Source organism: Rousettus aegyptiacus, unplaced genomic scaffold (assembly GCF_014176215.1).
Source record: "Rousettus aegyptiacus isolate mRouAeg1 unplaced genomic scaffold, mRouAeg1.p scaffold_m13_p_6, whole genome shotgun sequence".
Lineage (NCBI taxonomy): Eukaryota > Metazoa > Chordata > Mammalia > Chiroptera > Pteropodidae > Rousettus > Rousettus aegyptiacus.
Window position 1 is genome coordinate 13,786,363 of NW_023416309.1, and position 15,561 is coordinate 13,801,923.

At 36.0% G+C, this 15,561-nt stretch overlaps 1 protein-coding gene across 1 annotated transcript in view; it reads left to right on the forward strand.

Moving 5' to 3' along the window:
• The first annotated feature begins 1,351 nt into the window (after positions 1 to 1,351).
• Positions 1,352 to 15,561, forward strand: part of CFAP70 (cilia and flagella associated protein 70) — a 76,873-nt gene continuing 62,663 nt past the window's right edge. Inside the window, 3 exon segments of the mRNA XM_016156921.2 lie at positions 1,352 to 1,482; positions 3,043 to 3,145; positions 4,155 to 4,341. Of these exon segments, the coding sequence (XP_016012407.1) occupies positions 3,083 to 3,145; positions 4,155 to 4,341 (250 nt within the window). The 5' untranslated portion in view covers positions 1,352 to 1,482; positions 3,043 to 3,082.

A 15,561-nucleotide genomic window follows, 5' to 3' on the forward strand; every position in this document is an offset into this window, starting at 1 on the left:
CGTGATTGATCAGTATTCCAAAATCATGCCAATATTCTATACTGCATCAAACCTCTCCATCCATCAACCTTAGCATCCATTTAAGAAGCCTGTCTGAATCATCTGCCTTGGTAGTGGGTGCCAAATGGTAATTCTCTACTTCCATCATTCCCTCTCCATTATCGAGTTGGCATTCTCCAGTTAGAGCTTTCCTGTCTCTCCATTTATTTCTATCAGTGTGAACTTCTGTATTTCCTATTCTATAGTCAATGGGTTGTCATTCATTATCAGTTAATTTCGATGCTCAAATTGTCTCAGATTTGGCCAGTGGGAGCCCATTCAAGCTAGCTCTTAACATTACAATATTTTGAAGTATATATACTGTTAAGATTCTTCTATGTTATGAGTAGCTTTAGTTCCTTCATTTTGAGTGCTCTGTAATATGGTGTTTTGTGAATATCAGTTTATTCACCCGCTCTTCCCAAGTTGATGCACACGGGTTGTTTCCAGGTTTTTTACTATTGTAGTTTGCTATTCCAACTCTAATGTTGAATTTCATATGTGTTAAAATTTTTCATTAACATAATTTACTTCAAGTCTATTATATAAATATTGAGCACTGTTTTGCACTCTCACCAACACTGAGTCAAGCTCACTTTTACTTTTTTATTTTTATTATTTTTTAAATTAAGTTTACTAGGGTAACATTGATTAATACAATTATATAATTTTCAGATAGGCTCACTTTTAAAATACTGTCTTATCCGCGTTTTTCAAAGAGAAAGATTTAAACTTTTCAAAACCATTTAATAAAGGCATCATTTCACCGTTAAGTAAAATTTCTTTTTAGTTTTTCCCCTCTTATTTATGGAGGGATATTGAAAGAAAAGGGTCAAGAACGCAATATCAAAAGGTGGAAAACTTTGCACTTAACCAAAACTTCTGCCAAGGGAAAGTGCCACCTGAGTAATCATAAGGAAACCCGGGTAGGAGCGCAGGCGCAGAAACTCACTTTGCGGCCCGCTCCTTGTTGTTCGCTCCCAAAGCGTTATCGCGAGCCTTGGTAGAAACTTGTGGAGACTGAGGAAAGTAAGTTCTCGCGAGAGGTAATTCGTTGCTATAGTTGCGAAAAACATCTACGGCTGTCGCAGGTAAGACAGCTATCTCTCCTCGGAAAACCCTCTTTTTCCGGCCTCCCTAGCGCGGCCCTGCGGCCACACCCATTTACCTCCATCTCCGCTCCCGCAGCTATGGCCAGGCTGAAACGCACAGACCGCATCCCCGCAGGGCCGCCCTCCCTCCCGTACACACCTAAACGCTGCCACTCCGCCAAGCGCAGACGCTCACGCCTCCCAACCAAAGCCAGACTCCCTTCCCGCTTTGTGCCGAGATCCGCCGCAGTAAGCGCGACTGTGCCCTCGTCCCTAGACCGCACATCATCCCATGGTCTCCTTCATCTAACCTATTTCTAATTTGACTCAGCCTGGAGCGTCTCCTAAAAAGGTGACGAGAAATGCGTGCCTTGTTGGGAGTAACAGGAGCACCCGTCTGACCGTCTGGACCATAACTTGTAGTTAGGCAGATTTATTGCTTTCATTATTCAACAAATATGCTGCCTAATACCTCTTGCAGACAAGACGTGGTGCCAGGCCCTCAGAGGTTGTAAATATAACAGATTACTGTCTTTATGGGGGTAATTGAGCCTTCAGGAGAAGCAGTGCATTACTAATAATGCTATTTGTGCTTGCTTCATAGCTTAAGCAGTTTTGCTATTTTAGTGGTGTCGACCGAAAAATAATATTGACTAGGTGTTTGGTCACCAAAAAGGAGTTATTGGGGTGGAAGAGAGGAAGAAGGCGTTGCAATCCATTGCATGTAGACATGGCAAATCAGGTGTGCACTCTGGCCTCTATGCCAAGGTGGAGTGGTTATAGAAGGGAAAATGAAGTTAAAGGAAGGGGGAGTTAGAACCACAGATGTTTATTATAGAGTTCTTCCTGTAAGGTTCTCACATGTAGGGCTCTCATGATTACATAGAATGAGAAAACTTCCATAAATCCTACCTCCTCGTGTAGACCCTCCTGACTGACTGCTTAAAGTTTCAATTAGTCTTTATCAGTGGATATTCACAAGAAATGTGAAACAGGTCAGAAGGTTTTTTTTATCCATTTCACAGAAGGTAAAACTGAGTCTCAGAGAAGTTAGGCATTTGTCCAGGGTCAGGCTAGTGAAGGCCTAATTCATGTGGTACTATTGAAAAGAAAAGAAGGAAACTAATACAAAAGGTCATTTCAAATGTAAGCTTGATAAGAAAATTGGTGACCACTCAGATCTGAATGAGCCTAGCTGGAGTCATGGTGTTGAACACCTGAGACTTTTAGGTGACGGGAAAACGAGGGAGTATGTGGAAAGAGGCAATGTAATTACACAGTCTGGGGGCAGCAAGATATCTCCTGTTTTGAACCACTAGTCCTAGACACACTTAACATAGCCTAACTTAACGTTTGAATCATGTTAAGTTCCATTTTGAATCGAGTCGGAAAACATGATTTTTTTTAAAATATCTTGTTTATTTTTGAAATTGTCTTTAGTGTTGTAAAATAATTAGAAAATATCTTTGACTAAATAAGAGATATGTCAGGACTTTTCCCAGTGAACTAACCATTCTATGTGTCTGCTTCTTTCCCATTATTAAAATATATTTTTGTATAAATGGGAAATTAAATAACTATTGAGTGCACATTAAAACAAACAAACACCTACCAAAGAACATTACAAAGGGTGTGGGAAATGGGGACTTTAGAGAATGGCATATCTACCCTCTTTTTCTGTGATAATTTATGCTTCATAGGTTAGTTACATGTATAAGGATCTTTTCAGCACTAACCAATGGAATCATCCTCGTGACCGGCTCCCTAAAGCCCTGCCTGTCTAACAGCAAAGGTTAGAAAGGGCACAAATATTGCATTTCTCTAGGTTCACCCAAGTATTGGTTATGATGTAACGTGAGTACTTTCGCAGCTATGGTATGTGAAGGGACATGTTCATTCATTATGTTTACAGAAACCAGAGAAGACCAGAGGGACTTTGCCCAAGTTCCAATATGGAGCAGGTCTCATCAACAGGCAAACCTATACAGATCACCGTGACAGATGGATATGACTTGGTAAAGTTATTTTGGGAAATCCCTAGTTTATTCATACTTCTTGAAAGTACATTAGCCTTTGAATTCAGGTCTCCTTGTCAAACATCTACCCTGGTCAGGGGAAGATGTGTTGGGAGCATCACTGAGAGGAATGGAGTTTTACATCATCCTGTATCACCAAACCTGCTAGCTTTACATGGCAATGGCACTTCCTTCTTAGTGTTCCTTATTGATAGTGTAGAATCAGCAGTTCACATTACCGTGTGTGTAAAATACCTGGCAATTTGAATGCTAAATTTAATAGGTAAAACAAGAAGTGGTTTTTGTTTTCCTAGATAGCAGTTTCTTTTTTCTGAAAAGTATCTGAATTCTTTCAGAGTTTCTCTTGTGATTAACTTTATTTAATAATAAATTTAAATAATAAAACTACAATACCATTAAACTACTAGAAATTATAAGAATAATGAAATGGAAAAATATCCAATTTTGAGTCACAAAGGTATGTATATAAAGTATATATAAATATGTGTTCACATTTACACACATATACATATACACATATATATTCACAACAAAACACTAGAAAATATATTCTAAAATGTTAATAGTGCTTACATATTAGACCTTACAGGTAATTTGTTTTCCTGTGTGCTTTTCTCACTTTCCCAGATGTTCCACAATATAATTTTATAAACACAATAAGTGTTATTTTTCAAAACTCCAATATCATGGCATCTAAATACAATGTTAACTTAAACACCTCGTTTCTTGCATTAAATCCCTTTCTGCTTAAAATTAAAAAAGACACCAAGTAATATTTTTAAATAAATCCAAGTCATTAGGTTAAAAAATACAGTGTTGCATTTAGCTACAGCTAGTTTTGTTTCTACCTACCTCTTTTGTGTTTGTGACACAGCTTGATAGGAAAACATGGAAAATGCTATTTAGTACAAGTCAAAATGGGTTGCCAGATGTGTAGGAAAATTCTCTATTTGAGTATAATTGTAAAATAGTATGTTTCTGTCAACAGAAAGGTTTTAAAGGAGATACTCCAGTTACCTTTATTCGTGCAGAATTCAATCAGGTGGTCCTGGGAGACTCTGCAAAAATTACTGTTTCTCCAGAAGGAACTGCAAAATACAACTTCACTAGCACTTTAGAGTTCAATACTGAAGGAGGAATCACTTTAGATGACATCTCCCACAAACCTGTGTTCTGTAAGTCTTTGTGGTTCTAAAAATGTTAATTCTAAAAATGTTAATTATTTGAGTATGTTTTGAGGCAATTCTGAGGTATTTAGTACCTGTTCTTGGGACAGATGGACAAACCTTACCTTCTTAATCTTAAAGAATAACACGGTATAGTTTGAGTCCTACTTGCTTCTGGCAGCAGTCACCATGGCCTACAAATTTTAACTAGTTTGTGTCAAAAACTTTTTGACATTTGACTGAACTTTGCAGCCCTTATCTCCTAAGCAGAGTTGGAAGTTTTTCTTTGTATTCCTGTATTTAGGGTTGCCAGATTTAGGAAAACAAAAACAAAAACAAAAACAAAAAAAAAACAAAATTTGGGACATATACTAAAAAATTATTCATTGTTTATCTGAAATTCAAATTTTAAAATGGGCATCTTGTATTTTACTTGGCAACCCTCGCTGTACTTCTGTATACTCACCATACTGTATAGCAATTATTAATTTGCATCCCTTATTAATAGACACAGTTTTTGAAATCTGGGCTGTATCTTATTTATTTCAGAATTTCTACCACCTAGAAATATCTGGGACATAAAAGGGCTCAAAAAGTATTTGTTAAATGAATGAATGGATAAGTGGATAGATGGTTTCTATATCCATACTTTTAAAACTTCTAACTATACAGTGTTATTTCTGACATATTTTTTCCCCACACAATATACTAATCTAAGGCTTTTTTTTGTTTATTTTAATCCATACTCTGTATTTTTGTTTATATATATCAAAAATAATTATATGTATAAATGTATATTTATATGCATATATAAAATTTTTTTCTAGTTGCACATCTTCTGGGGTACCTGCCCAAAACCATGGATTCTAAGATCCCAAGCCCAGAAAGGTGGAACCTGGGAATCTATACAGTATTACAGAGCAATGCTTTCCAAACCTTTCCTTCTGTAGAAGTCACCTGAAGTTCTGGGAGAAAATAGTCTTCACAGTCCCACCATGAAACCATGAAACACCAAATTCAAAATTGCCAAGGGAACTGCACCTTGAAACAAAAATCTCAGGTGACTTCTGAGAAACACTGCTCCAGATAGATTCCTAGCTTAGACCTTGCTGGGAATCGGGCACCGTTGGAGGCGTTCATCTGACTCACAGCCTCTGGATATTCCATTTTGCTTTTTCTTTTTTGTGCTATGTGCTTTGCTGTCACTCTAAATAATGGGAGTGTCCTGTTTGCCTTCTTTCCCAGTATGTTTGATGGGAAAGGAAGAACGGGAACATTCTTTTAAGCATGTCACTGAACTCATGAGAAAGAAAGGGCAATGCCTTTGTTCCATAAGCAAAGCAGGGACTGAAAGCTAGAAAGAACTCTTGAACGGTTTCCATTGGTGTATGGTAGCATAGGAGGTTTTAATACTCTTATAGGTACAGAGACCTTGGGCTGCTGTAGATGGGGAGTTAAGATTGAAACTACCCCTCTCATCGTAAGCCAAGGTTCTCAAATGGAATGGACTAGGGAAAAAAAAAAATCCACTCACCTTCATATTTCTCTAGGCTCTGGGTAGAGGGAAAAAAGTCTTTCCTAAGAATTAGTAGTCATGCATTTATGCTAATCATTAAGTAATATATATTTTCTTAAAACACACAAAGAACATTTATATTATAAAAACTGGCTACATATGAGGCATAAAGCAGGTTCTGCCATGTACCAAAGAATCAAAAGCATACAGACCGAGTTTTCTGATCAAAATATAACAATCAACAAAATTAGAAATCAATAACAAAAAGATAGCAAAAAGAGAATTCATTTGGCAAATTTAAGGGACACTTATGAATATTTCATAGGACAAAGAAAAAATCATAATAAAAATTACAAAACATTTAGAATCAATCAATAGTAAACACCAAATATCAAAACTTATGGGTTATAACTAAAGTAGTACTTAGAGATACAGTATAAGCATCTGCCCTTATCCACAGAAGATACATTCCAAGACACCAGTGGATGTCTGAAACCATTTTAGGATTATTTGTTCTAGCTCTTTGAAAAATGCCATTGGTATTTTGATAGGGATTGCATTGAATCTGTAGATTGCTTTGGATAGTGTGGCCATTTTAACAATATTGATTCTTCCTACCCATGAACAGAGTATATACTTCCATTTATTTGTATCTTCAATTTCTTTTTTCAATGACATAATTTTCGGAAAATAAGTCTTCTACCTTTTTGGTTAATTTGATTCCCAGGTATTTTATAGCTTTAGATGCAATTGTAAATGGGATTGTTTTCTTAATTTCTCTTTCTGAAAGTTCATCATTGGCGTATAAAGATATCACAGACTTTTGAATATTGATTTTGTAACCTGCTACTGTACTGGATTCATTGATCAGTTCTAACAGTTTTTTGGTGGACTCTTTAGGGTTCTCTAATATAGTATTATGTCATTGGCAAATAACGAAAGTTTCGCTTCTTCCTTTCCAATTCGGATGCCATTTATTTCTCTTTCTTGTCTTATTGCTGTAGCTGAGACTTACAATACAATGTTGAAGAGGAGCAGTGGAAGTAGGCATCCTTGTTTTGTTTCTGACCTTAAGGAAAATGCTTTTAGCCTTTTCCCATTGAGTATGATGTTAGCTGTAGGTATGTCACATATGACCTTTATTATGTTGAGGTATGTTCCCTCTATTCCCACTTTGCTGAGAGTTTTTATCATAAATGGATGCTAGATTTTGTCGAACGTTTTGTTCTGCATCTATTGATACGATCATATGGTTTTTATCTTTCAATTTGTTAATGTGGTGTATCACATTAATTGATTTGTGGATATTGAACCAGCCTTGCATCCCAGGAATAAATCCAACTTGATCATGGCGTATGATATTTTTAATGTATTGCTGAATTTCATTTGCTAATGTTTTGTTGAGGATTTTTGCATCAATGTTCATAAGAGATATCAGCCTATAGCTTTCTTTCTTTTTTTGTAATGTCTTTGCTTGGTTTTGGAATCAAGGTAATGGTGGGCTCATAAAAAGAGTTAGAGAGCTTTCCCTCTTCTTGAATTTTTTGGAATAGTTTGAGAAGAATATGTGATAATTCTTCTTTGAATATTTGGTAAAATTTGCCTATGAAGCCATCTGGTCCAGGACTTGTGTTTTTTGGGAGGTTTTTGATGACTGATTTTATTTCATTGGTGATAATCGGTTGGTTCAGATTTTCTATTTCTTCTTGACTCAGTCTTGGGAGATTGTATGTTTCTAGGAATGTGTCCATTTCTTCCAGATTGTCCAATTTGTTGGTGTATAATTGCTCATAGTATTTTTTAAAAATTATTTTATTGGGGTAACATTGGTTAATACAATTATATAATTTTCAGGTGTACGTTATCATTTGACATCTATATATTCTATTATATATTTGCCACCCAAAGTCCAGTTTCCTTCAGCTACCATATATTTGATTCCCTTTACCCATGTCACCCCCCCATCTCCCTATATTTGACCCCCTTTACCCCATTAACCTCCCCCCTCCTCCCCCACCCCAGTAGTAACACTAGTCTATAGTCCATGTCTATGAGTCTCTGTTTGTTTGTCCTACTCATTCATTGCTTTTAGGTTTATATCCCACATATGAGTGATATCATTTGATTTTCAACTTTTTCTGTCTGGCTTATTTCACTTGACATCATTATCTTGAGGTCCATTCATGTTGTCGCAAGTGGCAGTATTTCATCTCCTCTTATGGCTGTATTTTCTTATGATCCATTGTATGAAATGGTTTCTTGAACACAAGCATTGTGATTTTGTGACAGTTGATCTAATTACTAAGTGCCTAATGGGGAAGTAGCATATACAGCACGGATATGCTGGACAAAGGGATGATTCACGTCCCAAATGGGATAGAACAGGATGGCATAAGATTTCATCATGCTGCTCAGAATGGCATGCAATTTAAAACTTACAAATTTTTATTTCTGGAATTTTTCATTTAATATTTTTAGACTGTAGTTGACCTCATGTCACTGAAACCATGGAGAGCAAAACCACAGATAAGGGAAGAACTACTGTATAACCTTAAACGCAATCATTCAAAATCAAAAAGAATTTAAGACAAATCTTCTGTTTCCAAGAAGATGGAGTAGATAGATATACTATTTCCTTTTCCTCTAAGTACAACTACAAACCTAGAGAATTATATATAAAGTACAACTACAAACTTTGGGCATTATATATAAAAAAAGCATGAGAGACTCTGAAAGATGAAGAGAAGGAAATTTGAGACCTGAGGAATAACACAGTGGTGAGATCCTTAGGTTTTCTTTTTGCTTCATATATCCCAGTCTTGATGCTGAAGAAGCCAGAAACCTAGAAAGCCTAGTGGGTCGAACCCAAAAAGCCCAACAAAGTCTGCTCTCTCTAACCAAAAGACCAGGATAGGTGCAGTCTAGAAAGACAGAAAACTTTTAGACAGTAACTGCTCTACTCCACCAAATACCACAAAAGAAACTGTGGCCCCACCCACAGCCAAGCTGAATGGGGAATCTAGACTTTTACTTTCTCAAAGCTGAAATTAGGTGCCCCAACACCCTAGCAAGGTGGTGTTACAGAAGACCAAGTAGTGACCCAGGACTTTTTGTGTCCTCTAGTAATGAGTCTCCTCTCTCTTTTGGCAGTTTTAGTGGAGACCACTTGGGGAGCCTGGACTTCTGCTCCAGTTTAGCAGTAGCAAGGTATCTATTCACTCCCTGCTGAGGTGTCAGAGTAGGCCTAGTGTAGAGTCAAGTCTTTCACCATCACCTAGTGGTAATGAGTCTACACCCACTGTGATATCAGTGAACAAGTACAGAACCAGAATTCCCATTCCCCCTCAAGTGTCAATGGATGCTGAGTAAGGAACCTAGACGTCTACCTACACCTGGTAATAATGAGGCAGTACCCCTCTTCTTTTTTTGTGGGAGTGATATCAGAAAAAGCCAACTACAACAGAAGATTTAAGGAAGACCCAGAGTTTCATAACATACAAAAAGTCCATGTTTCATTTGAAAAATCACTCATCATGCTAAGAACTGGAAGATCTCAAACTGAGTTTAAAAGATAATTAGATGGTGATAGATATATTAGAGTTATTAGACAAAGATTTTAAGGAAACCATGATAAAAATGCAGATATGCTGGAAACAAATGAAAAAATAGGAATATTCAGGAGAGAAATAGAAAGTCTCAGAAGGAATAGTAGATAAAAGAAAAACCTAATAACTTTTTTTTTATTTTTCAGTTTAAAAAATTTTATGCACAGAAAAATATAAGATTATCATTTCCTCACTTGGGACCTTCCTCAGAGCCTTTAAAAAGACTGCGTACACACCACATTTTTACTGTGGTCATGCACCTTTTTTGTGGTTTCTGCATTAAAAATTTTTCATACAATTTCAAACTTAGAGAAAAGCTACTTGTACAAGGTATTCTTGTATAAATTTTACCCAGATTAAAGAAGTTTGTTTTGCACCTTTTACTTTATCATTCTCTCTCCCCCTCCACATAACATGTGTGTGTATGTGTTTCTGAGTAATTTGAGTTTAATTTATAAATATTTTGCATCTAAACAAGTGAATACTTCAGTGCGTATTGCCTAGGAGGACATTTTATATTATCAGAGTTTTATAATCATGTAATTTAATGTTGGTAAGATGCTTTTATTTAATCTACAGCCCTCATTTAAATGTCATTATTCATTCTTATATTGTACATTGCTGTTTTTCTTGGTTTATAATCAAATCTAGACCTGCATATTGCATTTAGTTGTCTTTTTAAAAATTATTTTTTAATTTAGTTTCGAGTATACAGTACATTGGTTAGACATCTATATAGTTCATAAAACGACTCCCCAATTGCTCCCGCCCTCCTCTGACCCTCCACCTAGCCAACATACTAATGCTAACTGCATTCCCTATGCCATGCTCCCCATCCCTGTGACCATCCATCAGGTACTAATTTGTACTTATTTAGCTCTTCACTCCATTCTCCCATCCCCCTAAACCCCCCTCTCCTCTGTCTGACACCAAATTGTCCACTATATTTATGAGTCTGTTTTTGATTAGTTTGTTCTTTTTATTCTTTAGATTTCACATATAAATGAAATCATATAGTGTTTATCTTTCTCTGTCAGACTTAAATACCTTCTAGGTCCATCAAAGCAATATCTTTTTCCATTCCCTTCCTTTTCATGTGTGTAGGGATCTTGTTTTCTTATCCTTTCAGCCATTCTATCTTTTGGTTGGAGCACTTAATTCTTTTCCATTTAAGGCACTTATTGATAGGAATGTTGTTACCATTCTTTATTCCTGTTTTTGATACATGTTTTTTCTTCTTAAAGAAGTCCCTCCAACATTTCCTGTAATACTGGCTTGGTGGTGATAAATTCCTTTAGCTTATTTTTGTCTAGGAAGCTCTTTATCTGTCCTTCAACTCTAAATGATAACTTTGTTGGATAAATTATTCTTGGTTGTAGATCCTGGGTCTTCATCACATCGAATATTTTTTGCCAAGCCCTTCTGTTCTGAATAGTTTCTTTTGGGAAATCAGCTACCAGTCTTATGGGTGTTTCTTCATAAGTAATTATTTGTTTTTCTCTTGCTGCTTTTCATATTCTGTCTTTGTATTTTACCTTTGGCATTTTAATTATGATGCGTATTGGTGTGGGCCTCTTTGGATCCCCGATTTTTGGAATTCTCTGCGCTTTCTGGGGTTTTATGTCCATTTCCTTCACCAAGTTAAAGAAGTTTTCCATCATTATTTCTTCAAACAGCTGTTCAACATTTTGATTTTCTTTAGTTATGCTGATCAGATGGATATTTGGATCCTTAATAGTGTCCCATATTCTCCTTAAATTATTTTTATAGTCATGGCATCTTTTTTCTTGCCATTCTGATTGAGTGTCTTGATTGGCTTTCCTAACCTCTAGATAGGGCATTTGATCCTCTTCTTTATTCACTTTGTTTATTCCATTTAATATACTTCTCACCTCAGATAATGTGTTCTTCATTTCTGACTGGTTCTTTTTTACAATTTCCATTTCCATTTTTATGTTTTTTGTCTCTTTGTTTAAGTTCTCACTGAATTTATCTACACTTCCCAAAAGTTCATTGAGCATCTTTATAACCAGTGTTTTGAACTCTGTATCTGTTATATTGCTTGACTCCATTATTCCTGGATCTCCATTCTGTTCTCTCATATGGTTTCCACTTCTTTATCTTCCTATTTTGGCTGCCTTTCCGTGTCTTTTTCTATGTACTAAGCAAAGCTCCTAAGTCTCCAGGTCTTAATAGTGTGGATTTGTGTAGTAGGTGTCCAATGGTACAGTCCCAAGAGGAGTTCAGCTACAGGCCAAATTTAGCCCAAGTCTCTGTGTCTCTGGGCCACCTGTTAAGATTCAGCAAGCAATCCATAGACGCTGTGCTTATAGTTGCCTCAAAAGGCCACACCAGAAACTGAGGCTGCCTCCAGTGTGAATTTCAGTAAGGAGCATCAGACTTGCTGAGGATATATTTGGATGTGGCTTGGATGGGGCCGCAAGTTGGTGGAGGCGGGGTTTCAGGTAATCCTCTGGGCAGAGTGACCTTTATTATCCAGTTTGATGATGTCACGGTTATGGCGGCGCTGTGTCTGGCACACTGGTAGTGGAGGAGGGCTCAACAGGGAACAATGGGCATCGCTGGCACTTCTGTACCCTGAGAGACTTGCCTCAGCCCTCACTCTGACAATGTCTCCCTGTAAGTCCTTGGTATCCTCCACACGCAGCCTAATCAGCTCAGAGCGAGCTGGTCTGTCACCATGAAAATCAGCTCATGGACATGGCCTCTTAAAGAGGCTTCTGTCGCTGCTGCAACCTCCGTCTCACTCAGCAGCTTGGGACTGGGCAGCTGTGTCCTTGCCCCATTCTACCTTCTGCTCTGGCAAGGTGTTTTCTTAGACTTCTCCCTAGTTGTATGGGTTGTTCCTCTAGATCCCAGGTGATTTTTCGTTTTTTCTATCACAACTTCGATTTGATTGCCAGAGGGATGAGCAGAGCCTCTATCATTTGCACTATTTTTTTCCTCCTCTCTCTCTAATAGAAATTTCAGAACTGAAACATACTATAACAACTATGAAAAGCTTGGTGAATGGTCTCAGCAGCAGAATGGAAGAGGCAGGTGAAAGAATCAGTGACTGGAATATAGAACAACAGAAATTACCTAATTTGAGTAATGTAGAGGAACTAGACTAAAAAGTATGAACAAAACACAAGAGGCCTGTGAGACCATGATAAAATATCTAACAATGTAATTGGAGTCTTAGAGGAGAAGAGAAAGAAGGTGGATCTAAAAAAGTGTTCAAAGAAGAAAACTCCCCAAATTTGACAAGAGACATAAATGTACAGATTCAAGTTGAGCAAACTCTCAACAGGTTAAATCTAAAGAAATCCATACTAAGAAACATCATAATTAAACATCTGAAAACTAAAGACACAGAAAAAAATAGGAGAGCAGAGGAAAATTATTAGAACGGCATCAGTTTCTTATCAGAAACCATGGAGACCTGAAGGAAATGGCATAGTTTTTAAAGTGATAAATGAAAAGAACAGTTCACCCAGGATCCAATACCCAGAAAAGATATGAAGGGGTTATCAAGACATTCTTAGATGAAAGAAAACTAAGAATTTGTTGCCAGCAGACCTACCATAAAAGAATGACTGTACGATGTTCTTTAAACAGAAAGAAAGAATAGGAGCATCAGGAAATAAGAAAATATGGTAAGCAAAAAACTGGATAAATAAAGAAAGCTTTCCTTGAGTTTTCTAAATTGTATTCGACAGTTGAAACAAAGTATAACACTATCTAAAATGGTTGTAAATGTATAATGAGAAAATATTTTGGACAGTTATAAATAGGGAGGGCGAAGGGACATAAAAAGGGGTAAAGTTTTTGCGCTTCAGTCAAACTAGTGAAATGATGAAATGTAGACTGTAATATGTGTGTGTATTATAATACCTAGAACAATGTCTGTCAAGTCTATACAAAGGTATAAATTCAAAAGTATTATAGATAAAGCAAAATGGAATTCTAAAAAACATTCAAGTAATCCACAGAAAGTCAGAAAAAAGGAAACAAATGAAAAAGAGGATAAATAAAGCCCAGCAGATTTAAGCCCTAGTTTATTAATAATTACATTATTATCTCTACAGGATTGCTGACTAGATTAAAAAACATGACCCAACCATATGCTGTCTATAAGAAACTCAAAATAGAACCATAAGTCAGGTAAAAAGTAAAAGGATAGAAAAACTTATATTGTGCACATGTTAATCAAAATAAAGTAGAAGCGATTATATTAGCATCAGATAAAGTAAACAGCAAAAAAACAAAACAAAACAAAACAAAACAAACCCCGGAGATGCAGAAGTTCATTATATAATGGTAAAAGGGTTAATCCACAAGAAGATATAGCAATTCTACATAGGTATACACCAAACATCAGAGCTGCAAAATATGTGAAGCAAAAAGTAATAAAACTGAAGGGCAGACTAGACAAATCCACCCCTCTAATAACTTTTAGAATAACTAGATAGAAAATCAGCAAGGATATGGGATAACTCAACAACACCGTCAACCAACAAGATCTAATCAGTATTTATAGAACACCCAACAATAGCAGAATACACAACATTTTCAAAAGCCCTCAGTCTACATGCCAAAACCATATCCTGGGTCATAAACTTAACAAATTTAAATGAATGAAAATAATACCAAATATGTTCTCTGACAATAATAGTATCAAAGTAGAAATCAAGAACAGAAAGATAACAGGAAACTCTCCCGACACTTGAAAACTAAAAACACTTCTAAATAATCCAAGTGTCAAAGAAGAAGTCTCAAAGGAAATAAGAAAATACATTGAAAAAAATACTACATAGCAATGTTTGTTGGCCATAGCTAAAACACTGCTGAGAAAGTTTATAACACTAAATGTATACATTAGAAAAGAGAGAGAGTTCCAAATCAATAATCTAAGTCTTCAGTTCAAGAATCTAGAAAAAGAAGAGCAAAAGAAACCCCAAACAAACAGAAGGAATAAAATAATAAAAGCAGCAATCAATGAAATATAAAACAGAAAAATAGAGAAAATCAATGAAATAAATAGCTAGTTATTTGAAAACATTAAAATTAACAAATCTCTAAGAAGAGAGAGACCACAAAATATCAATATTGGGAATGAAATGGCATAACACTACAGACTCTGCAGATATTAAAAAGATAGTGAAGAAATATTATGACCAACTTTACGTACTTAAATTTGACAATGAAATGGACCAGTTTCTTGAAAAACACCACAACTCATCCTAAAGTTGCCCTGTAACTATGACGGAAATTGAATTCATAATTTGAAATTCATAATTTCAGAGCGAGGTATTTTCACTGGAGAATTCTACAAGTTTCTTTTCTCTTGCTACTTTTAAGGTTCCTTTCTTGGTTTTGATTTTTTTTGACAGTTTTGTTGTTGTGTGTCTCAGAGATCTTTTTGAGTTTGTTTGGTGACATATGAGGTTCATGAACTGGACATGTCCAAATCTTTCTCCAAATTTGGAAGCTCTCAGCCATTATTTCTTTTAAAAACCTTCCTGACCTTTCTCTCCCTCTCTTCTTCTGTAACTACAATATTTCACAAATTACTTCTTTTGATGGTATCCCATAGATTACATAGACTTTCTTCACTCTTTCTCATTCTTTTCTTTGTCCTCCTCTAACTGGTTAATTTCAAAGTTCCTGTTCTCTAACTCGTATTCTTTTTTTGCTTAATTTATTTTTCTGTTGATGCTCTCTATTACACTTTTCATTTTGTTCATTGTATTTTTTAGTTTCAGAATTTATGTTCATTGATTTCTGTTTTTTTGTTAAACTTTTAATTTTGTTCATGTATTCTTCTCTGGTTTCCTTATATTGTCATTTTGTATTTTCTTATAGCTCATTGAGTTTCCTTAAAATAGATATTTTAAATTCTTTTTTGGGTAATTTGCTGATCTACATATCTCTGGGATCAGTTACTGGCAGATTATTATGATCCTTTCAGACATTTTTCTTTGATTTTTTATATTCCCTGAGATTTTGCGTTGCAGTCTTTGCATTTGGAGTAATAGTCACCTCCTCCGGTCTTTACTTACTGCCTTCAGGAGAGAAATACCTTCTATTTGCCCCACTTGGGAT